This window comes from Abramis brama (genome assembly GCF_963993115.1).
Source record: "Abramis brama genome assembly, chromosome: 16".
Lineage (NCBI taxonomy): Eukaryota > Metazoa > Chordata > Actinopteri > Cypriniformes > Leuciscidae > Abramis > Abramis brama.
The window spans coordinates 11,606,250-11,632,333 of record NC_139978.1 but is presented as its reverse complement, the minus strand read 5'-3'; the positions used below and the strand labels follow the sequence as shown (position 1 = coordinate 11,632,333).

Below are 26,084 nucleotides of genomic sequence, written 5' to 3'. Positions count from 1 at the left end.
GTAAAAGTCATTAGTTAGGCTATTCATTTAGTTAATTTATCTATACAGCAGCTTGTCACACAAGTCAGCAGCAGAAGTCACAAGTCTGTGTCCAGTATCATTAACTTTTTTTTAATGCAGTTAAATCTTAATCTTAAGTGCCTAAATGTCTTGGTCAAATGAATCCGTCCCACTGGGATTCAAACCAACAACCTTTCCTCTACCATCTGCAAAATTACACCACCAGTGCAAACAATCATCCATTTCTGAACACATCTCAGCAGCTCTTTCAAATCTCAGAGAGGTGTTGAATTTTTAATTGTTGATTTCTCGTAATTGCAGTTAGTGTTGTTGTAGTTGTGCAGATTTGATCACTGTTCTGGAATGTCAGTAATAGTCCTACAGCTTCCCCCATCAGTCACGCCGCCATGAATGAAATCTCAGGAGAGGAGCGAGTTTCTTGGTTTGTTTAAGTAAAGGTCAGAGAGCTGTGCTAATTTCACTGGCGGCGGCGTAGTGTGAAGTCTGACAGGAGCAAATGAGCTTCTCCACCTCCTTCTGTGCTCCTTTCTATGCTCCTTGCTTCTGAAAAAAAAAAAAATGTGCTGGGGAAAAAAACTGACATCATAGATGATATTACTGTTAAGCTTCTATGCAATATTTTCCTGACATTTTCTATAGTGAAATTGTTTAGGCTGGAGTTGGAAGATATATAAAAAATGTGCTAAATATTGAAAAATGATAGATGTTGCTGATATAAAAGTAAATAACTTGGTAAATTTTCTGATCATTTTAATGTAAATATATTTGTTGTAGGCTATAAGAGCTTAAGACAGATTTAAATGTCAGTTACAAGAACAGTGTTGGATTTGATCATTTTAAATAATTTCAGTGAATTAGTTCAGTCTTTTTCAGTTAATTTGTTTTTTGTTTTTTAATGGTTGAAGGGGCATTCACACAGCCAGTAAATTGCAACGACGAACCTGAACCCAACTGTTGACTGTTGGATTGTAGCCATGTCTGATAACTTGACAAAGTTGAGAAAAGTTCTATTTTATGTAAATGAGCTGCGACTACCAATGGGAGTACAGACAGTGGAGGTCGATCTGTCACAAGGGTCTGAAATATGATAGCACAAGTAAATTCTTGCAGTTAATAATTTTCTAATTTTATGTAAGAATATGTCACACTGTAATGTATAAAGTTAAAATTGCAGGAAATAAAGTTACAATTACAAGTCACAACCTTTTTATTTAGTTTTGACTAGGAAATGACTACCTTACCAAAGGTTTGTGGTTGGTAAGATTCTTTAAAATGTTTTTGAAGGAAGTCTTGTGCTCTTAAATCTCTTATTAAGACTGCATTTATTTATTTATTTAAATATTATAAAATATTAATATTGTGAATTGTTATTGCAATTTAAAATAACTGTGTTTAATATACAGTGCTATGCATAAGTTTAGACACCCATGCTAAAGTTGACTAAAAAGAGGAATAAAAAATCATCTTTTGGAAATTGAACTTAATGCCTTAATTTAAATAAAATTGAAAAATCCAACCTTTAAGGACACCAATTTTCTTTGTGAATGAATAATGTACTGTAAATAAATAAATGTTCTTCCTTAAAATACAGGGTGCATAAGTTTGGACATGTTAAATTCCCATAGAGGCAGGCAGATTTTTATTTTTAAAGGCCAGTTACTTCATGGATCCAGGATACTATGCATCCTGATAAAGTTCCCTTGGCCTTTGGAATTAAAATAGCCCCACATCATCACATAGCCTTCACCATACCTAGAGATTGGCATGGTTTTATTTCAGTTAGCCTAATAGCTGGTTTGATTTGCATTGAGAGATGATCTTATGGAAAGTACACCATGCCAATCTCTAGGTATGGTGAAGGCTATAGGTTGAAAGGCATAGGGGTGTCCAAACTTATGCACCCTGTATTTTAAGGAAGAACATTTATTTATTTACGATACATTATTCATTCACAAAGAAAATTGGTGTCCTTAAAGGTTGGATTTTTCCTAATTTTTTTTAATTAAGGCATTAAGTTCAATTTCCAAAAGATTATTTTTTTATTCCTCTTTTTAGTCAACTTTAGCATGGGTGTCTAAACTTATGCATAGCACTGTATTTTAATCTGAATTTTCTGCAGCCATTACAGCCAAAACAAATCTTACTGACCCCAAAGTTTGAATAGTAGTGTATATAAATATTACTGCTTATTGTTATTTTGGTGCATATACATAAAAGGCTAATTATGCATTTTAGACTTATCTAGTGAAAGCTAGTGAGGAAAAAGCTTTGATTTTAAAAAGATTTTAGCTTTTTTGGTTAAACACGTTTTTAGAACAAATACATAAATATATAATGATATATCTCATTTATCCTGGTCATGCAGTTTTTTTCCCCAACAAGCTTTTTTCCTCTTCCCTGTTCTGTCACTATCGGTCAAAACAAGAATGTGACCTCACACACACACACACACACACACACACACACACACACACAGGCGTAATTTGCCGTTGGGACATGTTCCCACTCACCACCACTTTTTGCCAAAATCGATTTTGTCAACCTTTTTTTTTTCACTGAAAAAAATAGTGTGCAAGGATTACAACGCAAAGGAAAATCCCAATCTGACGTTACACAATGTAATACATGTAACACAAAATACATTTGGGGCGACAAGACTGGCCTGATCTAACACATATCAGGATTTATAAACAATAAACATCAAAAGTATGTTTGCACATTTTGGACTGTACATATAAGCAATCTGATTAAAGTGATGAAGTACACAGAATGCTTTGCATTTACACATTTAGATCAAATATGTCACTCTCCTGAATAGAAATAAGCACACAAATTATATGAAATCATTAGATTACATGAAAATTATGTTTAGGTAAAATAAATGACGGTATATATATACATATATAAATGGATGCGGTGCTTTTCTAATACTTTTCCCATGACATGCTACATTTTAAAGGTTTAATGACAGGGTAAGGATTGATCAGCTGTAAAAATGTAGTTCTATATTGCAGAAATCACAGTCTGAGCGCAAAGAAATATTTTTACTTGAATAATGTTGCTGCGTACTTGACTTAGAAGATGTCAACATATGCATTTCCGGACTCGCTCAGTGGTCGGCTGGTTCAAATAACTGCAATGACTCTATATGCCTACTGTACAACCACTGCTGCACAGAGAGGCTGCTCACTGCAGAGACAATGGGCGGAGCTTGATGTCCAGCTCCCCCTCTCGGGACCTAAGGTCTAACCACACCCTAAAGCCCAAAGTATAGTGCGCGTTCCACACATGCAGCCAAATTTTTCAGCCTGGGTGCAAGAGGACTGAGGCGGACCCGGTGTGATTGAGCCTGACGTAGCCGAAGGGGTGGAGGAACGAAGCACAAGTGAAGGCACAGAAGTATGTGGCATAGGCAGAGTAGAGGTCTGCTACCCGACCCGACCCGAGCCCGACGGGTCCCGAAAAACTCAAGGGTTCGGGTCGGGTTCAGGTTTGTAACTTAGAAAAACTATATCGGTTATACATATATGTAGTTTGCCATGTGCTTGGCTGCTTGCTGAGTTGTGATCGTAATTATATGAGCATGCGAGAGAGAAAGTATGTGCGCAGTTTCAGCCGTCCTCCTCTGATTGCAGTGTTGTGACTGAAATAGTGCGCACGGGAGCACATGCGCAAAACTGTTTTGTAAAATTATATATGAATCATTTTTATTTTATCATATATCATTTTACAAAGCTGTAAACTCGTACGGAGAAGGATATATTTGTGTAAATAGTTGTGCAACTGCGTGAACTTTGTTTTAAAGTTCCAGGGGATGTTTGAGTTCCAGGGGAATGTTTGAGTTCCAGGGGAATTAGTTACTGTTTCACCTGTTCAACTACATCAAAGTTTCGTAATTATTAAGTCTGTGCTTTTTCTCTTTTTTTTTCTTGTGTGCTGACTGATGAGGGGGCCACTGTGCCTTGGTGAAACGGTGTTTGTACATGTAGCTTTTTTAATTATAGTTGCAAGCAATCATAAAAACGGACCTCGGGTTCAGCTCGGGCTTAAAATATAACCGTAATGTTCGGGTCGGGTCGGGTTAAATGATTTCGGGTACGGGCCGGGTTCGGGCTTAAGTTTAAAGCCCGTGCAGATCTCTAAGGCAGAGTAACAACTGACCAAGGTGGACCTGGAGGGATGAGGGAGCCCGGTGGAGCCGTGAGGACGACGGTCCGAGGTGGAGCCAAGGGAGGGAGGAGCCAAGATGGAGCCGACTGGTCGACGAGCCGAGGTGGAGTGACGGGCTCGGTGGCTGGAGGCGTAACCGGGGGATCCTCTTGCCAAGGCAGAGCTGGAGAGTGTCATAGGAAGAGTCAAGGTACTGAAGGGAACCAGCGGAGACAGGGCCGAGGAACTGGCTGTTATAGGTGGAGGGGGTGGGAGAGGGAGGCTGGGCAGGATCTTTAGGGACACATGAGACTTGGAGCTGGTGGGACCAGAGGAGACTTGGAGCTGGGTGGAACCAGCAGAGACACAGGAGACTTGGTCAGGACATCTGGTCAGACTCTGCGTTGGTCTCGTGCTCCAGGGAGCTGGTCGGCTCAGTCACTCTTTCTGGCGCTGACCTCGCGGCAGGCTCCGGCTCCATGTCTGCGGTGGGCTCTGGCATAGGCTCTGTGCAGGGTGTGGGAGGCAGCTATGAGCTCTGGGTCCAGAGTGGGGCTGGTGATGTCCTCCTCAGCGGAGCAGCTGGTGAACGGAGATCCGTTATTCACCAGCACCTACTCCCCACACTCTGCCTCTGTGCGCTCGTTCGCAGCTAAAACAAATCTTTGGTTCAGTGTTCTATCACGTGTGGTGGTTGTAGTTTACACGACGAATAGGGATATCCAAAAGAAGTCTTTAATCACAAATCTAAGGAGACACAAAAAATATGGACCACCACACAAACTGAAACAACACAGAACAATGAACTGAGGAAACAAAGGGCTTAAATACACAGGGGCTGTGTCCGAAATCGCCTGCTATATCCTTAAAGGGGACCTATTATGCCAACTTTTACAAGATGTAATATAAGTCTCAGGTGTCCCCAGAATGTGTCTGTAAAGTTTCAGCTCAAAATATCACATAGATCATTTATAATATGTTGTAAATGTTCATTTGTTTAGTGGAAGGAAAAAGCACACTCACACAAAGCTGGATGTAAGACAGCACGTCCCGTGAGTATTAAACTATTGTGCTTAAACTCTCAAATACACACAAGGTTATGTACGAGTGCGAGTGCATTGTTTGAGCAGAAAAAAAAAACATAATTTACTACTTTATTTACAAAATATTAATCTCCGATACACGTTTACAAGAGTACCACGACGCATGCATGTTGTGTTGACGCGAGAGCAGACGTTGTTGCGTGAACGCTCGTTGGAGATTAATACTTTGTAAATAAAGTGGTAAATAATGTTTTTGTTTGCACAAACAAAGCACTCGTGTCGCTTCATAAAATTAAGGTTAAACCACTGGAGTCATATGGATTTCTTTAATGATGCCTTGCCTTTTCTACCTTGTTATTTTATTTACCTCAGAAAAGCCATTCAGTGACCATAAATGTGAAAAAATAACTCTGGGGAGGGGCAACAAACATAATTATAACTTGGACTGGACAGGGGTGGGAATTACAGTTACAAGTTACAATAGATCACCCTCAGTGTAATCTGTCAAAATGATTGTTGGCTTTAGATTTTTCTATCATTGCTAAAAAATTATTCGGTCAACGTGACCTCTGGTTGTGACACCTTTTGATCCCACTGAGAACTAGCATACCATAGACATCTGCTTGAGATTTCATTCATTTTTCTTTTCAGACAGACTTTCTATTGTGTCAGACAAAAGGGTCAACTGTCAACAAGTGGTCAAATCAGTTGACCAGAGGTTATAAACCCTTTTGAAGCATTTTGGCCAGGAATGCAAAATGTCTATCTGTGTCCTCAGCAACACAAACACACAAAGTGGGTGTTTGAAGCATTTCCGAAATGTTGATGACGCCCATGTGCCTCGGGCATTAGTTTTGCTAATGAATCATATGCAGAGGGTGGTCTCACCCCCTCATAGAACGTGACTTAGAAGTGGTTGTGTATTTACATTAATATGAATGCAGCTACTGTTGCGTGAGAACATATGATGAAGGACTTTTATTTCATATTGATTAACAAAAAAATCAGTAGAATGCAAAACTTTTTGGTAATGTAAAGATGTATTTGGTGGAAAATGAATTTATACTGTAATATCAATATAAAGAGACTTACAAGCAAATGCTCAAAGTTTAACTTGCAGAATGAAACTATTTTTTCTTTTGGGGTTAGGTTATGGAGAGGGAAGGTTAAATATAGAGATAATGAAATTACTGAGTTCAAGTGTATAGTAATTTACCTTGTCAGTTCATGTTCCTACAGTTCATGTAGGTTTATATGAAATGGATATAAAAATGTTCAGCATCACTTTCTATATTGTAAAGTATCACTTTGACTTTTAAGTGTACACAGACAGTAGAATACCACAGAAAATATTTTGGCCTTGTCCCAAGGTTTGTGAAAACTTGTTGGAAATTTTCTTTGACAATTAAGCATTTACAAAGTCTAAGTTGCAATATAAGCCATTTTGCATCCACTACATTATTGTATTTTAAATTATCTATACATTATAAATTATTATTCAATGTACAGCACAGATAAAGTTGCATTTCCTGGAACATTCTTCTAATGCCATTACTAAAAGATGGCACAAGTTATGTTTTGAACAAGGATTGGTAACTAATAAGATGGATCCATAAAAAAACATTCCATATCATTAGTGTAATTTATTGCTCAATATTAGCGTTTGAGATGCCAAGGCAGCAATGACTAATGTAAAGGTACAATTAGACACATCATCAATCCAAGGGTTTTCCTCTTTAGGTTGGCCCAGTTAAAGCAAGGTACAGAAGTGTACTTTAAGGAAAATTAGAAGAAAGGACTTTAGAAAGAAAGGTTTAGTAGAATCTCAAAGAGATAAAGGATGCGGGTTTGTGTGTGTTTGATTTCGACGGAAGCCAGTAGCTGGATTCTTTGACCTTTGAAACGTTGTTATGACAATGCTCAGTATTTATCCTCCACACATTTTACAGTTCCTGCACAAAGTGAGAATGGGTGGGGCAACTTCTTAGCGAACAGTTGTTATTGGCTCAAGTCTACGAGAAACAGTGGAATATCAAAGGAATCAAATGTCATTTAAATGTGAAAATATCACATACATAATAGTCAGATTAAGGCTACACATTGCTTTCTAAAGTTGCCAATAGTGTGGCAGTGAGACATGGGGGAGTTTGGAGAAGAAAAGAGGCTAGTGTGAAGACTGAGACCTTGAGAATGACAATCTGAAGGACAGAGGGCCTTCGCCACAGGCAGCTATTGACATCTGGCTGGAGCTCTGTTTGCATAATGACTTTACTGTTAGCACTCCATCGCCAGCTCTGTCACATCTGAAGGTCAGTGTGTTCAATAAATGAAAACAGAAGTCTGAAGAAAAACAGATTTCTGGTATTTTCGATATAATGTTTAACTGTGAGCTGTTCATCCACAATATCTTTTATTTGCATTTATTTGTTGTTTGCATTCAGTTGTGACTGCTAAATCGTCTCAGTTACTAGTGTAACCCCGTTCCCTGATGGTCGGAATGGAGGCGTTGTGTCAAATACTGACACTAGGTGTCACTCTTGGGAGCCCCAAACACCTCTGACGTATTCAGAACAGGCCAATGAAGTTGGAATGTGGAATTTGCATGTCTGGCCAGTGGCCACTACCCCGGACATAAAAGGAGGCCAGCGTGCTCCACACATTCAGGTTTGTGCTGAGGAGCCGAGACGGCATCTCGACCACTTCAGTGGCAGTTCAGAGTTGTGGCAGGAAGGACGAGGGTTCCCCTTCATCAGGGAACGAGTGTTACACTAGTACCCTAGTCGTTCCCTTTCTGTCGGTCACTTTCGACATTGTGTCGAAATACAGACACTAGGTGTCCCTACTGTATACTACACTCCCAAACAACAGAACTGTGTCATGAGACTTGGCGGTGCAGATGCAGGCAAGCCTCCGCTTGGGTAAATTACCTCAGGTCTCCCCATATCAGGAGGACCCCTGTACCTCTTGGAAGAGGTTACTCCAGCCTCTTCTGTTTGTTTTTTTCCAAAATGGATTTTTTTTAATGGCTGGGTACACCTGGTTGTTAATTCTGGGAAGCATTCTCCTTCTCTATTGAGAATGGAACACTACGTAGACCACATCCTACCCAAAGGGGAGGTTAGCATGTGGAAAGTACATCCTATGGACTCACCTCCCTGTGGTGGGCTCTACCTGACAAGGGAGAGACTACCGGCCACAGGAACTGACGACAGAGCGGGCTCTGCCCAGTGGAAGACACAGGGTTATATGATAGGGAAACTGAACTGTGGAAGAATACATCATATGGGATCACTGTTAGGGAATCACTACATATGGAGCATACCTGAAAGGGGCGTACCACAAATAATGGGCCTATTAGTGAGTTCCTCCACCAAACTCACTACAGATGAGTCAGAGTTGTCAGAGTTTTACCTGTTATTACCCAAGATGCGAAACAAAACTGGTTGTATGTGTTGTATGTGTATGTGCAGCGCCCCAGCCTGTCTTGGAAGCATCTGTTGTAACAACAACACATCTGGACACTCGTTCTAGGGAAACTCCTGCCTGAAGAAATGCAAGGTCTGACCAAGGGCTGAAAGTGCGACGACAGATCGGCGTGATGGCCACATGGCCGTGGCACCATGCCCATCTCAGGACTCAAGCCTGAAGCCAATATTGAAGCGGTCTCATATGCATCAACCCCAGCGGCGTGACCGTGGCCGAGGATGCCAAATGCCCCAGGAGCCTCTGAAAATATTTCAGTGGTACCACTGTCTTGTGCTTGAACAGTTTCAAGCAGTTCAGCACTGACTGGACACGGTCTTGTGAAAAATGTGCTGTCATGATGATCAAGTCCAACTCCACTCTGAGAAAAGAGATTTTCTGCATTGGGGGAAACTTTACCCAAAGTCCCTGTTGGGCTAGGTGTTCAAGGACCAAGTCCCTGTGCGCACACAAAAACTCTCGCGAGTGGGCTAGGATTAGCCAGTTGTCAAGGTAGTTGAGTATGCGAATGCCCACTTCCCTTAACGGACAAGGGCAGCCTCTGCAACGTTCGTGAAGACACGAGGAGCAGGAAAAACCTGAAAGGGAGGACCTTGTACTGATATGCTCGTCCTTCAAAAGTAAACCACGGAAAAGGCCTGTGCCGAGGAAGGATCAAACTATAAAAGCACGGGTCCTTCAGGTCTGTGCCATGGACCAATCTTGATGTTGGACATACTGTAGGTACGACCGCACACATAAAGCTTGCCACAAAGAACCGGTAAAAGTAATGATTATGAATGCGTCTAAATGTGTCTAAATACGCTGTGAATTTGAATGTGCATTATACGCTGAGTTTCGGTTCATTTATGAGACGAACTCCAGTTCACTTGCCGGCGCCTCCAATGTCGTGATTGTCTGCTATATTTACTTCTTATTTATTAAATACAGGCAATTGGTTCATGAAACATTGATTAAAATTAAGATATAATTAATACAAAACGAAATTCAATTTAAAGAAAGGCAGCTGTTCTGTTTGAGGTCTCTGTGAAAGTTTTAAAGCAGTCTTTTAGTGCCGCTTTCAGAGCGCTCATGCACGTCCGTAACCGAGAACTGACACGTTGTTTTTTCCCTCATAAATGCGAACACGAAAAATAAAATAAAATTAATATTATAATGTTTTTTTGTTGGGTCAGACAATGATTACCAAATTTCTCTCTCATATTGCTCCTCATAACCACTGAAAACGATTAAAAAAATCGAACCAAAAGTCAAATTAATATGGACGGAAGTTAAAAGTGGTGGGTACAAAATGACTCATGACGAAATCTGGTGGGTAACCACTGTCCCCACCGAAATCGACGCCTATGTGTTTCATACCATGTAAAGGGAAACATGATAATATAAAAAGCACTGTACAGTAATGCAGAAAAGCGCATTACAACCATGTTAAAGCTATTTAAAACGTTCAGATGCAAAAAGGAACTAAATGTAAAATTAGATAAACTAGTTAATGATATTGCGCAAATGCTCTCGGTCTCTTCAAAGGTCTTCGCGAATTATTGTGTTATAAGACTCAGTTATCATACATCACGTCTCTTCTACTGTAAGTACACAGAAAAAAAATAGAGTCGGATTTTTATGAAGAATATGTGACTGTTTATGTAACTGGCAAAAGAAAACTTCGCCAACCAAACGTTTGCCAAAAAGCGTGCATGTGTATGACATCAAAGTACTGCCAAAGCACCGAGAATCCCTGTCATGTTACTTCAATATCATACAGTATGCTCAGCATGAAGTCGAGCACACATACAGTATTGTCGTCAGTATGGCCACATGAAACACGACTGCCATCTACAGGTTTTAGTATTTCCTGCGTCCAACACCTAATCCCCCTTCTGCAGAATCCCGCAGAATTTTGGATGTGCTCGCGCCATTCTTCTCTCTGAGACGCGCATTTTTAAAGGCCACATCTTGTATGTGTGACCCAGGAAAAGAGATAATTGCTCTTTTTTTTTGACCATGTAAAATTCATCTCCCCCTTCTGACGGGAGTGACGACAGCATCCGTGTTTGTGACGTGAAAAGCGGGCGGCTCTGGGACAGCCTCCGTGACCAAGATTGGGAGAGCTGGTGGCTCTGGGTGGATTCTGTGGCAGAGACAGGGAAAGCTGGTGACCACCGGACTCTGAACTTTTGGGATCATTGAACTTGAGACCACTAGACATGGGACCACTAGAACCACTGTAAATAGGACCTCTGGGACCCCTGGAGTCAGGGCCACTGAGACCACTGGTCTTGAAACCTTTGTGGTGAGCTGGAGTATACCTGGATGCTTCTGAGAGTGCTGCTTTGTGATTGGGGGAGCTGAAGGGCTCCACTGCTGTAGAGTTGTCATTTTCTCAAGGTGGCACATATGCTCCACTAATTCCCCATAGTTCCAGTGGTGGAAATTGCACAGCTTCGACGAGGGAATTTGGGTTTTAAGGCCTCTGTAGAAGAAACTCTTCTTCCTAGTTTCACCATTGCACAGCTTTGATGCTTTGTCATGGAGCACCTGAGCATAAGCTCTGATGGAAAGGTCCCCCTGCACCGGGAACAAGAGAGTTTGTAGACTGGGTTTTGGTTGATGAGGTGGTCCCTCGTAGAGCTGAGCGGAGGAGATTCACTTCAATGTGCTGTTTGCTAGATTCAATTCTGTCTGCTTCGTTCTGTCAAGAACAGAACCCAAGTGCAGAAAAGCTGTAGAGTATTTAAGAGGTTTTAATACATTTAAATTATTTAAAGATTCTATTTAACTCCTCACTATTTAACCTTGCTTGCCCCATAAGGCTCCAGCTTGGGACCAATCTTTTTGTTTCTATCTATCTATCTATCTATCTATCTATCTAGAGAAATATGGAGAAAAAAAAAAGGAAATTATATCATAGGGAGGACCCCTGCAGACTCTCATGATGACTGTGTCAAGGTCAGTTAGTCTCTTACAATATGGTGTGACTATACAAAACCTTGGATATAATTATGTTATAATTATAATAAATCAAAGTTATTTGTAACTTGTAACCCCCCCCCCCCAAAAAAAAAAACCTTACATTTAAAATATATGAAAATAAGATGTATAAAGAAAATATGCATTATCTTTTACTTTATGTTTACCTCACATAACATTTCATGACAATTAATTAAATGTAAAATTTTGTTGAGATTAAAAAATATATATATTTTATCTTGCACACTCGCACACACTTTTTATTGACCCATTCACACAATGAAAATGCCAATCCTGTACAGTTTTCCCTCAAATCTGTGCAATAAAAGCAAGTCAACAGATTCCATCTAAGCTTGCATATCAGTGGTTGTAGATAGAGCTCTCTTCCTTTATTTTTCTCAATCTGAGAAAATGAAGTGAGTTGTGGTGGGATTTACCGCTTTCTCATAGCTTTTTTTTAATGTTCTTGAAATGTTTGTTTTTAATAAGGCTGCTGGGGCATTGTTAGATGTCTACCAGTACTCACCATGACCCTGTATAAACCCATGGGAATTCAGATGTTTACTCCCTGGAGATGTAGCCACAGCTGGAGAGCTAAACCACCACTGCACCCTGCAGACATGGGATTCAGTTCTGAATAGACACAATCAAGATGCTCAACTCTGGTATCCTATTTGGGAAAACACACAGTGCTAACTGAGAGCAGTGGTTTGCATAGATTGACTGTAAGTTCAGTTTCTGTTCAAGCTCAGGAGTTTGTAAAACTATTGCAGTGCATTTTGGTCTTATTTGTGTTTAAACTGACCAACCTTGATCTAAAAAGGAACACTGTTTTATTCACATTAACTTAGTGTTTTTTTGTATGTCATTGATTGTCAAAGCTGCCGATTTTCCATTGACTGCAGGTTTCAGTGAGATTTGATTGTAAAGAAGAAAGACTCAAAAAGGGACATTCTTTGAAACTGCACCTCTTGGATCCGTTGATCCTTTCTCTGGCAAATGATAAAAGCTCTGCCTTAGATAAGGAACAATGTTTACACTTTTCTTCTCTCTCTCTGGAGAACACTTGCTCACCTAATTCTTCTAGTGTAATATTTAATGCCGCAATTAAGAAAGAGTTATTAGACTTCTTGTTATACTAGAGGAAAACAAATATCAAGATTAGAGAATAAAGAAGTGAGAGGAAGAAGAATTAATTTAGAGAAAGGCTGTAAATGTGTGTTCGGCTTGCCTTAACCTCCAACAGGCACGCCGCGGAAACACTCCGGAGCACGGTTTCCACTTGCTTTAATATCAGCTGATTAACCTGCTACCTTAGCATAACATTAACTGATTAGTTTGTTAGCTTAGACAAAAACATACTTGACAATTAGCCCGCTATGGTATCATAATTCTAACGTAGCAGCCTTTGCTACAAAAGGATTATCTGATTATCTCAGGATAATCACAATAATGTGATTATTTTAAAAAATAAATTGTCATCAAACTTTTTCCTAGAAAAAAAATACATTTTTAATGTGTATATGTGTTAAGTTTGCTGTTTCAAACTAGATTGATTGACTGAAAACTTCTATTTTAAAACGAGTAGTGAAATAACACTACCCATGTGTTTCAAAGGCTTTACGTAGGTCTTTATGGGGTTCCCTACAGAGAGCTTGTCAAAGGACCATTCAGCTCTATCACAACAGCTGGCCTGTGTTGAGATTTTTCACCAGAGATCAAATTGCCGCATTGTGACGGACTAGGAATATCTGACCTTACGATTTAACACTCTTTTGACACACTTTAATCAAATAAAATAAAAATTAAAAAGAAATGTACTTTAGCAAAGGAGTATTATGGAAATAATATACTTTAGAGTGCTTTTCTGACCCACTTAATTAGGACTTAAGTACATCTTCATATGTTAGTCATTATTACTTATATTGTCTTTGAAATATTGTTAAAATGTGCTGTATGTTCTGCCAAGCATTTATGGTTAACTAAAATATACTTTAATGTAAGTTCTATTGAAAATTGAACGTCATGTATTTAAATATATTTTTATTTACACATTTGTTATGTTGAGGTTGCAATTAATTTATATTAACTTTAAAAGTAACGTCAAATTATAAATCAAGTACTTTACAGATGCTTTAATATGTTAGTCAACAAATCAAAATAAGATCAACACATCAAAACACTTCTATACTTAATAAGTGTACTATAACACGACTTAAGCTTATTAAAACAATATTATTCAAACTTTTAGTTTGACATTATTACAAAGTGCACTTTTTAAAAGTGTACTTAAGTGCGTTAAGAAACATAGTCATGAAAGTGTAACTAAGTACACTTAAGTGGCATTTTGTTTCATTAATATTATATTATCTGCCATTATAGTTAAAAAAAAGATTTGAAGTACAATACAAGTGCACATTCAATACTATTAAGCATACTTCTTTTTCACAAGAGAGAAAGATTTGAACAGGGGTATGCAACTAGGTTTTTATATTTTCTGAGGAAAATATGCGTGACACTTACCTGTGAACAAGGTTGTAGTTGGTCTGAGTGTTTTTTTAACATGTTGCTATGTGGTTGCTAGGTGGGTCAGGTCCCTAGGTGGTTCATGGTCCCTAGGTGGTTCATGGTCCCTATTTCATAGTTCAGAATATGTTATGTGCTGAAGTTTAATGCTTTAAAATATGTGTGAGAAAGAGTGAGAGAGGATTGATTGCAGCACACAGGCCCACTGATGTGTCTCTGTGTAATATACACAGTGTGTGGAGTCTCTGTATGTTTACTGTGGTGAGGGCTTGAACAGTGGCCTGTTTGTCTGTAGCCAACATAATAAGAATAAGACAGGGGGCAGGCTTCACTTTAAACCATTATAAAACAGGTAAAGGCCTCTTTTCCTTCTCAAGTCATCAAATATCACAGCATGATTTCAGGATAGGAGAAATTTGTTTAATTCAATAATAAAATAAATAATTTAGGTCCACAGTAAAGGTAGACCTTCAGTGTGTTAGGGGCACATGTTTCCGATGTTTGTGTGGATATTAGTTTAATGTGATGAATGGGTTCGGCTGCAGGAATACACTCTTATAAAGTCACTTTAGTAAATAATTCAGCAATATAGAACACACTTATTCAGCTTAGGGTATAAATAAACCAGCAGTTTAGGAGCCCTCCGCTTCGGTCATAAAATCAGCTGTTAGATAATTCAGCATGACTTGAGCATGTCATGGGATGTGGAGGAGATGAACCCAAAAGCAGACGAGGTGCAGACACTCAAGGTTTATTTAAACACAAAAACAGAAAACAAAACCCACGAGGGGGCAAAACAGGACTGAAGACAGGTAACTTTGACTAAGACTAGATAACAAATAAAGACTAAACTCTGACTTGACAATGACGGGAAACAAACTCACAATACTGATATAACAGGTCTCTGACAAAGTACTCACAGTGTAGAACAAGCAATGTACCACAGGGGATAACAGGCAATGTAAGACAATGTACCGACACAGGACAGAAAACATGAGGGGATTAAATAGGGAGCAAACTAATCAGGAACACAGGTGATGATGGGTAAAGCAATCAAGACAAAACGAGGATAACAAGGGGGCGGGGCAGAGAACGAGACAACACAAGCACATGGCCCAAACAAATGGCCATGTGCTAGTACACAAAACATGGGTCTGTCATGATCCTGCCTCAAAACAAGAAAGATCTAGGACATGAAGGCAGAATCATGACAGAACCCTCCCCCCAAGGAGCGGCTTCCAGACGCTCCCTAGAGGGAACATGAAACACGGGACAAGACCGACTGAGACATAGACACAAACCAACAATACATGACAAAAACTAATAAAGGCAGACATGAATACACAATGACAGGATTGGGGTGACATAATAAAAATAAAAAACAAGGAAGAGGCGGAGACAACACAGAGTTCATGGGGGAATGTCCAGGGTGGGTGGGTGGGACTGTGGTCTTGGGTGGACAGGACGATGGCTGAGGGCGAGGGGTCCGGGCAGACTTGGATGGGGACACACGAGGAACAGTCTTGGGGGAAACAGTCCGGGGTGAAGTGGTGACAGAGGGAACAGCTACAGCCGGCAGCGGAGCGAAGACAATGGGTGAGGCAGGTGGTAAGGGAGTGGAGAAAGCTGTAGACTGTGATGCTGGGACAGGGCTGGACACATCAGCTGGGACAGGGCTGGACACATCAGCTGGGACAGGGCTGGACACATCAGCTGGGACAGGGCTGGACACATCAGCTGGGACAGGGCTGGACACATCAGCTGGGACAGGGCTGGACACATCAGCTGGGACAGGGCTGGACACATCAGCTGGGACAGGGCTGGACACATCAGCTGGGACAGGGCTGGACACATCAGCTGGGACAGGGCTGGACACATCAGCTGGGACAGGGCTGGACACATCAGCTGGGACAGGGCTGGACACATCAGCTGGGACAGGGCTGGACACATCAGCTGGGACAGGGCTGGACACATCAGCTGGGACAGGGCTGGACACACCAGCTGGGACAGGGCTGGACACACCAGCTGGGACAGGGCTGGACACACCAGCTGGGACAGGGCTGGACACACCAGCTGGGACAGGGCTGGACACACCAGCTGGGACAGGGCTGGACACACCAGCTGGGACAGGGCTGGACACACCAGCTGGGACAGGGCTGGACACACCAGCTGGGACAGGACTGGACACACCAGCTGGGACAGGGCTGGACACACCAGCTGGGACAGGCATCTCCAGAATCTTGGCTAGACTGGACAGATACTCGGACAAGGCTCTTGCAACGGTGACAATCGGCATCTCGTGGCTCGCCGAAACCGACCGCAAAACAGCCTTAGCAGCTGAATCGGCAGAAGCTGGCTCTGGAACAGGGCTGGACACACCAGCTGGGACAGGCATCTCCAGAATCTTGGCTAGACTGGACAGATACTCGGACAAGGCTCTTGCAACGGTGACAATCGGCATCTCGTGGCTCGCCGAAACCGACCGCAAAACAGCCTTAGCAGCTGAATCGGCAGAAGCTGGCTCTGGAACAGGGCTGGACACACCAGCTGGGACAGGCATCTCCAGAATCTTGGCTAGACTGGACAGATACTCGGACAAGGCTCTTGCAACGGTGACAATCGGCATCTCGTGGCTCGCCGAAACCGACCGCAAAACAGCCTTAGCAGCTGAATCGGCAGAAGCTGGCTCTGGAACAGCGCTGGCAGAAGCTGGCTCTGGAACAGCGCTGGCAGAAGCTGGCTCTGGAACAGCGCTGGCAGAAGCTGGCTCTGGAACAGCGCTGGCAGAAGCTGGCTCTGGAACAGCGCTGGCAGAAGCTGGCTCTGGAACAGCGCTGGCAGAAGCTGGCTCTGGAACAGCGCTGGCAGAAGCTGGCTCTGGAACAGCGCTGGCAGAAGCTGGCTCTGGAACAGCGCTGGCAGAAGCTGGCTCTGGAACAGCGCTGGCAGAAGCTGGCTCTGGAACAGCGCTGGCAGAAGCTGGCTCTGGAACAGCGCTGGCAGAAGCTGGCTCTGGAACAGCGCTGGCAGAAGCTGGCTCTGGAACAGCGCTGGCAGAAGCTGGCTCTGGAACAGCGCTGGCAGAAGCTGGCTCTGGAACAGCGCTGGCAGAAGCTGGCTCTGGAACAGCGCTGGCAGAAGCTGGCTCTGGAACAGCGCTGGCAGAAGCTGGCTCTGGAACAGCGCTGGCAGAAGCTGGCTCTGGAACAGCGCTGGCAGAAGCTGGCTCTGGAACAGCGCTGGCAGAAGCTGGCTCTGGAACAGCGCTGGCAGAGGCTGGCTCTGGAACAGCGCTGGCAGAGGCTGGCTCTGGAACAGCGCTGGCAGAGGCTGGCTCTGGAACAGCGCTGGCAGAGGCTGGCTCTGGAACAGCGCTGGCAGAGGCTGGCTCTGGAACAGCGCTGGCAGAGGCTGGCTCTGGAACAGCGCTGGCAGAGGCTGGCTCTGGAACAGCGCTGGCAGAGGCTGGCTCTGGAACAGCGCTGGCAGAGGCTGGCTCTGGAACAGCGCTGGCAGAGGCTGGCTCTGGAACAGCGCTGGCAGAGGCTGGCTCTGGAACAGCGCTGGCAGAGGCTGGCTCTGGAACAGCGCTGGCAGAGGCTGGCTCTGGAACAGCGCTGGCAGAGGCTGGCTCTGGAACAGCGCTGGCAGAGGCTGGCTCTGGAACAGCGCTGGCAGAGGCTGGCTCTGGAACAGCGCTGGCAGAGGCTGGCTCTGGAACAGCGCTGGCAGAGGCTGGCTCTGGAACAGCGCTGGCAGAGGCTGGCTCTGGAACAGCGCTTGCAGAGGCTGGCTCTGGAACAGCGCTTGCAGAGGCTGGCTCTGGAACAGCGCTTGCAGAGGCTGGCTCTGGAACAGCGCTTGCAGAGGCTGGCTCTGGAACAGCGCTTGCAGAGGCTGGCTCTGGAACAGCGCTTGCAGAGGCTGGCTCTGGAACAGCGCTTGCAGAGGCGGGCTCTGGAACAGCGCTTGCAGAGGCGGGCTCTGGAACAGCGCTTGCAGAGGCGGGCTCTGGAACAGCGCTTGCAGAGGCGGGCTCTGGAACAGCGCTTGCAGAGGCGGGCTCTGGAACAGCGCTTGCAGAGGCGGGCTCAGGAACAGCGCTTGCCGCCGCGGGCTCAGGAACAGCGCTTGCCGCCGCGGGCTCAGGAACAGCGCTTGCCGCCGCGGGCTCAGGAACAGCGCTTGCCGCCGCGGGCTCTGGAACAGCGCTTGCCGCCGCGGGCTCTGGAACAGCGCTTGGGACAGCGCTTGCAGTAGCGGGCTCTGGAAAAGCGCTAGCAGTGGCGGGCTCTGGAACAGCGCTTGGGACAGCGCTTGCAGTAGCGGGCTCAGGAACAGCGCTTGCAGTAGCGGGCTCTGGAACAGCGCTTGCAGTAGCGGGCTCTGGAACAGCGCTTGCAGTGGCGGGCTCTGAGACTGCGCCTGGGACAGCCTGAGATGAAGAGCGAGAGGCTCCCTTTCTCCTCTTCTTTCTCCTTGGTCGCGAAGCCGAATCCGTAGCTGGACTAGCGACCAGTTGGAGATGTTCTGCGGAGACAGTAACTGGTGCTGGTAGGGAAGTCTCAGGCAGCGTTGACTCGGTGGAGGAAGACTCAGACGGGGAATCCCAAGAAACCCGTCTCCCTCGTTTACCACGGAGCTCAAAAGGTGGAGAAGAGACCTCTGGAGAAGTGGAACCAGCCGGATCACCATGGGCAACAACGGCCAGGACGCGATCCTCCGGGACCACTGGCAGCGAGGCGGGTGGAGAGAAGATGGAGCCCCGCAACTCCCTTCGCGACAGGCAGTCCACCATATCAGCAAACGGGCGGTCTACCAACCTCTCCCGTTCAGCAAGAGGCGGAGGAGCGTTGAGACCCGCAATGAAGTAGCGGTTGAGAAGGATGTCAGGGAGGAAAAAACGCTTCTCATGAGCGACCCGAGCGTACTGCTTTATGGACCTCTCTCCCTGAGGCGGAATCGGCAGCTTGCCGATCCTGATGTCTGAACTTGTCTTCTGCCACCATTCAACAAAAAGGTCCGCTTGGGACTCGACAGGCGAGGACCTACTGTCTGCTGGGTTCTCTTTTGGTCGGTACATTCTGTCATGGGATGTGGAGGAGATGAACCCAAAAGCAGACGAGGTGCAGACACTCAAGGTTTATTTAAACACAAAAACAGAAAACAATACCCACGAGGGGGCAAAACAGGACTGAAGACAGGTAACTTTGACTAAGACTAGATAACAAATAAAGACTAAACTCTGACTTGACAATGACGGGAAACAAACTCACAATACTGATATAACAGGTCTCTGACAAAGTACTCACAGTGTAGAACAAGCAATGTACCACAGGGGATAACAGGCAATGTAAGACAATGTACCGACACAGGACAGAAAACATGAGGGGATTAAATAGGGAGCAAACTAATCAGGAACACAGGTGATGATGGGTAAAGCAATCAAGACAAAACGAGGATAACAAGGGGGCGGGGCAGAGAACGAGACAACACAAGCACATGGCCCAAACAAATGGCCATGTGCTAGTACACAAAACATGGGTCTGTCATGATCCTGCCTCAAAACAAGAAAGATCTAGGACATGAAGGCAGAATCATGACAGAGCATGTTTACTGTTGTGGTTTAATTAATCAAACACTGATCTCTCCTGAAAAGATTGAACTGTAGTTATAACAGGTTAGTCAGGCAGATAGTTAACTTTTCTTCAAGCCTTCATCATCTGTTTTTGCTAACTGAATTTTAAAATTCTTTTATGTATAGATTTTATTGTTTTATCTTGGTCCCAGGTACAGACTTTCAATCTAAAACAAAGAAAAATCCATCATATATCCATCAAATATTAATACAATTTAAAAATCATCACATTGCATAGTTAAACATTAAATAATCATAAACTGTGTCAGTCTCAGTGCTTGAGATATGAGACTTTGATGTATGAAGACAAAGAGAAATCAAGGATTTTTATACTGAGTAATTTCCAATCAAGCTGTTATTTTTTATTTTTTTTAAATGTGAAAAATCATTTAATTGTGTTTATTGATGATACATACGTTTTCTTTGATTTTGTAGTGCTGGCTCGGCTGGTTTCGGACCTGCAGGCGTTCTTGCTGGTTCTGGACAGTGAGAATCTCAGTTATATTGCTCAGGCCCAGAAAAAATCCATCTCAGAGCTGCTATATAAACTACAGGACAATAAGGACACACCAGGTAAACACTTGGTTATATGAAGTAAATGTGACTGTATATGTAAGTATACACTGCCGTTCCAATGTTTGAAGTAGGAAAGATTTTTTTAATCCTTGCACACTGAGTCCGAAATTCTCATCCGAAATTTCCCCACTTTAAAAATAAATACGACCTCACGTTGTGTCTATCACGTTTACACACTGCCTCAAAAACTCTAGTCCGTCATAAAAAAAATTCGGATTGGGTTTGATTTTCTGCGTTTTTCGCATCCGTAGCAAGCATTTTGAGAGGTGTTTTGACAGTTCAGAGCCACCGAATGACGAATACGAAAAAACGCTTACTAAAATTTCGGACTCAGTGTGCAAGGACCTTTACGCTCACCAAGGCTATATTAATTTGAATTTAAAACCAGTAATGTCGCAGAATAGACAGGAGATGAACTCAAATGCTGGGTTTATTTACAAAATAAAAACTCATCTATAAACTAAACCAAAAGAAACAAAGAAACAAAAGAATCCAGGAAGCAACAATGTCTGTAGTCCATGTAGCAAAACATTGACAGTAGCAGACTGATTAAATTCCACCGTACAAAGAGTGCTCTTTTGTTAAAGTCCCCCTGTAGTCAATAATTTTATCCCTTAAAACTCATCTTTGATCACCAAAATGACATATTTAAACTTTTTTTCCTAAACTTTTAAGCATATTAAAAACACCACATTGACATATAAACAATATTAAAAGCTTGATTTTTTTAAACGTCCCATATGTGCGCTATCACTGCAGCACGGCTCCAACAAAGCTGTCATGTTTTATACAGTTTTTTTTCCATATCTGTCTGGAAACACTGCAGATCCACCTGCAGCTGTAGTGATTGACTGAACTTTACCCATTTTGCAGGATAAAGAGAGTCAGTGGAAGGTCATGGTAAGATTGGGGGGGACAGATGTTCAATTCGAAGACCGTTACTCTCATATAACCTATATAAAAACGTCATCTTTACCACCATATCTTAAGACTTTTATATGTAAATGACTTCTGTTATGGATGTCTAACCTCTTCATACTTCAGTTTATAGCTCCACTTTGGGTTTTGGGTTCTTACAATTTTATGAATGTTTATATAATATAATAAATTACAATTGTATGTGTTTATATGTTTTATGTTTAGTAGAGGATGCAGAGTACATGATTATGAACTGTCCTTCTGGAGGCCCCAGTGATCTCAGGGAAAGCACCACCGCTGAGGCTCATTTGACAGAGGAACCTATTTCAGTCACCTCTACTGAGCGACTGCAGCAAGGGGTGAGTCCAGCCCTCATGATTCCATGATTTGATATAACACTGAAAGATTTATTGACATGGTATGAGCTCTAAATAGAATGTTACAGCTTTAAGTACTTGCTCAAAGAAAGATTTTTGTTTTGTATGAAAGCCAATATTACATACGAGCAAATATTATTTGAGTTGGTATGGACCCTGTTTACTTACTCTTTCCTCAGTCTTATCGTGCACCATTTATCTGTTCATAGTCAGTTTTCCAAATAAAAAAGTCTTTCTAACCTTTCATCACAATGTAATAATTGCTCCAGTCACAGCACTAGCCTTTATTTATTTTTCAGCCTGCTCCTCCTACTCAGTCACATAGAAACCACAGCTAGCCCTACATTTTAATTTTAATATTTAATTTATTTATTCTTATTTTATTTATTTTAAGTTTAAGCGTTTCATCTAACATTTGCATTTAATTTTTTTTCAGCTTAAATAAAATAAATAAAAACTTTTTTTTTTCTTTTTTTTTAAACAGTTACCACTTAAATATTAAGGACAATTTGTTATTATGAAAGCATCATTTTATTCAACAGTTTAGTTATTCTCTATGGGTGCTTCTCATTCGGAAGGCTATGTCCTAGACAGACTGCATTTCAAGGCTGCCAAGTCATCAAGTGACGTCAAAGCACATCTCAATTTGAAGTATCCTTGGAAGGCAGCCTTCGTTTCGCGTCCTTCATTTGGCTTATTTTGAAGAATGCATCACACATATCCTATGCGCCCTCTAGTCACCCACAACCCTTTGAGCACATTCAAATTCACCAATTTTTTTTGTTGCAGAAAATGAATCTGTACTGAACTTGTCCAATTTCATTATTTAATAATAATTTAAAATCAGAGATGAAAGCATTGTGTCATGGAACAGAAGAATGCAGACAATGGTAAAATCCAAACAGAGTTTTTGAGACACACACACCTCACAGTAAGGTAACTGGAATGCTGGCTGGATTGAAGACGAGATGATCACTGAAGACTGAGGAGGACAGAAGACTGGACAGTTCTAGATGGAATCACACAGGTAAGTATCCACAGGTTGGTAGTTGGGTTCGTGTTCAGGGTAGAGTGATGAGACCATATGCCGATGAGTGTGTGAAGTACGCTTAAATGGAGTGGAGCTGATGAAGGTGATTGATGGCAGGTGTGGATGATTAAGGAGAGTGTGCAGGTGGGAGCCAGGAAGGATCATGGGAAATTTAGTGCAGAAGTGACTTGTCTTGTTACTGAGGATTGTGACAGTACTCCCCCTTTCCCAGAAGGCATGACCTCACAGTTTGATGAGGTAAAGCTGGAGGCTTAGTAGGCTGTGGATATGGTGCATGGATGCTAAAAGGAGTAGGCGAAGGGATGGTGATCGCAGGTGGCAGAGGAATGGTGACAGTCTGTCGACGAGACCCTGGCGGCAATGATGATAGTTGTCTGGCACAGACCCAGAGCCAACAGCCCTAGGCGGATCCCAGGGCGCAGATGGAGAGCCGATGGAGAAGGAGACTGGCACAGGAGGCCTAGGCGACAATCGTCTGAGGAGCCAGACTGCCCAAGGACTGAGGCGATGCCAGTGTGATGAAGGACCAAGGCGTACCTGAGGGGAAGTAGAAGCCTGCTGCAGCCATAGGGGTGGAGGAACTGAGCATAGCGGAAGATCCGCAAGTCTATGGCAGAGGTGAACCCGGGGGAGGCAAAAGGCCTAGGCCCTAGGGTGTCTGGTGGAGCCGAAGGTGGGAGGAGCCAAAGTGGAGCCGACAGGTCGACGGGCCGAGACTGAGGCCGGAGGTGGAGCCACTGGATCTATCAGCTCAGGCGCTGATGGTGGTTTCAGGACCCGAAGCTCAACCAGAGTGCTTGGCATTGCAGGAGATGGCAAAGGGCTGACAACCTCCAGTAGAGGCGGGGCTGGAGGACTGGCTGAGCAGGAGACGGATGAAGGCTAGACAGGGTCGAAGGTAACAATACATTGTCCATGCAGGTGTCTGTGCTGTCTAGAAACAGCGATGAAAAATCCACCAGGGTCCATGCTGACCTCTTATCTTCGGGCACTGACTGACGCGTCGTGGCGGGTGGTAGCTCTCCGTCTGCGGGGGGCTCACACGTTTCCTCCGTGGGTCGATGGTGGTGGAATGGGCTCTGTGTCCGGTTGTGTTCTGACCTGAGGTAGACACTCTTCAGACAGTGGATAATAGAATCTCTCCGGTTCAGCCCAGAGGTGTCCCAGAGGAGGTCTACAGGGTGATGGTAATTCACCCCGATCCAGAACAGTGACTTCAGGTTCTCATGGTCAAAGGGGCTGGTGATGGCAAGAAAACAACTCCGTAAAAACAACAAAGTCCAGGCTTTCACAAGCCACAACACCAAATCGCGCTGCATAATCCATTTTAGGTTTGGTCTTCTGTCATGGAACAGAAGAATGCAGACAAAGGTAAGATTCAAACTAAGTTTATTGAGACACACACAGGATGTAAACAGGTAAGTAACTGGAAATTAGATAGTTGAGAAGATACTGCCAGGGTAATGTTTGTTTGCAGGCAGAGATGACAGGTGACTTGAAGGCTGGCTGGATTGAAGATGAGATGATCACTGAGGACTGAGGAAGACAGAAGACTGGAATCACACAGGTAAGTATCCACAGGTTGGTAGTTGGGTTCATGTTCGTGTTCAGGGTAGAGTAATGAGGCCAGATGCTGATGAGTGTGTGAAGTAGGCTTAAATGGTGCGGAGCTGATGAAGGTGATTGATGGCAGTTGTGGATGATTGAGGAGAATGTGCAGTCTGGTGATTGAGGATCGTGGCATTATGTTTTGTTGTAAATCAATCATATAATGCTAAATTGTTCATAATGTAAACCGCAGACCACAGACAGTTGTCATTCACTGTATTGTATTGATGGAAAAGTCAGTTAATATAACTATTTTTAATATTTCATATTTCCTAAATTCATTTTAATAGTATTTTCCCACCGTCACTATAAGGGTACAAAGATTTATGATGTAGCCATACAGACTTGCTGTACTAGCCTATCTCATTCTAGCATTTGATGGTGAGGAGGAGTCTAACCTATTACTTTATCATTTAATATAACACTGATGAAACACTGTATGGATCAACCAGCATCCAGGACTGGAACTATTCATTTATCATAGATTCTATCATAGATTCATAGAATCTATGATAATGTAGTTTCAACGTAACTTTGAAGTCTCATTCACAAGCAGCCAACTACTGGCCTTGGTGAATGAAAGAGTTATAGTCCAACAGCAAAAGTTTTATTAGTGTCAAGTCATATGCTTGTCTTTTATCAGCCTGAGGTAGCTTTATATTATTACAAATTTAGAAATATTTTTTCTCATATGTTGTTTTACCATGCAAATCAACGTTGTGACATATGCCAACATTATCTAAATGGACACCCACTGCCAGACATTAAAAGCTGTTTTATGTGTATGTGGGGGTATTTGAATCACAGTGGAGATTTCCAGAAATGCATTATGATGATGTCATGTACTGGTAGTAAGCGTACAACGTAGGAGATCCAAAGAATACTAACACTCAGGATATATCACAGAAATACACAACCACGTTAACTCAAACAATACCGAACAAGGAACTGATAGAACTAAGGGTTTAAATACACAGGGAAAGGTAATTAACAGAATTAGAAACAGATGTGGAACTAATAAGTAACTAGGGAAATTAACAGGCAAAAAGAACTCAGGCAAACTGTAAGAGGGAACAGAATGAAAACAAAACCAAAACAGAATGAGACCGTTACAAATGTAATCAAAAATAACATTCCAGTGCTTCCCCCTGAGTGATTCATGGTTAAAAAAACAACGATAGCAGTACTTGCTTCAAGGACAGAATCCACCTCCAAATTATGAGTGAAATTAATTTTAATTTGTTGTAAGAGTAGGGGATTGTGTTGTGTGCAAACTTTATTTAATTTAATTTTAACTTTATTACAAATTGCAGCCTCATACATAGTTAAAAAAATTAAGAAAACAGACTTTAGTTAATTAGTACTGTCGCAACCAGCATCTACAGCTTTTACCTCAATGGATAATTTTTCCACTTGAAATTAACGGTCCCTCTGTAATTTCTTGTTTGTTGCTTTAGCCAATATGACAGTGGTCTTGGACTTTGACTGGTCGTGTGATCTGAACATATCAGCCCCCCCGAGGCGACCCGCTACATGTAAAATAAATCAACTTTTATTAGGTTACTGATATGATGTGCATAATTTTAAACTGATTTTAAAAGTATCAGTCATTTCTTCATTAAAAAAACTTTTCATGAGGAAAAAATGTATTTGGATTAAAATTATAATAAAATAATATTTAATTAGAAAAAAGCAACTAAATCTTTTTTTAAACGGGACAATATGTA

At 42.7% G+C, this 26,084-nt stretch overlaps 1 protein-coding gene across 8 annotated transcripts in view; it reads left to right on the top strand.

The window, feature by feature from the left end:
- LOC311065956 (actin filament-associated protein 1-like 2) overlaps positions 1-26,084 on the top strand; it is a 63,937-nt gene that overhangs the window by 711 nt on the left and 37,142 nt on the right. For 3 of the 8 annotated variants that reach the window (XM_084086841.1, XM_084086842.1, XM_084086844.1), the window contains exons 1-3: positions 3,733-4,381; positions 20,263-20,400; positions 21,547-21,680. In XM_084086841.1, coding sequence (XP_083942967.1) covers positions 4,201-4,381; positions 20,263-20,400; positions 21,547-21,680 — 453 coding nt within the window. In that variant the 5' untranslated portion in view covers positions 3,733-4,200. Of the gene's footprint in view, positions 1-3,399; positions 3,421-3,457; positions 3,512-3,732; positions 4,382-11,566; positions 11,643-12,152; positions 12,389-20,262; positions 20,401-21,546; positions 21,681-26,084 lie in introns of those variants that run through there. The other 5 variants (XM_084086848.1, XM_084086847.1, XM_084086843.1 and 2 more) reach the window with 5 other exon arrangements.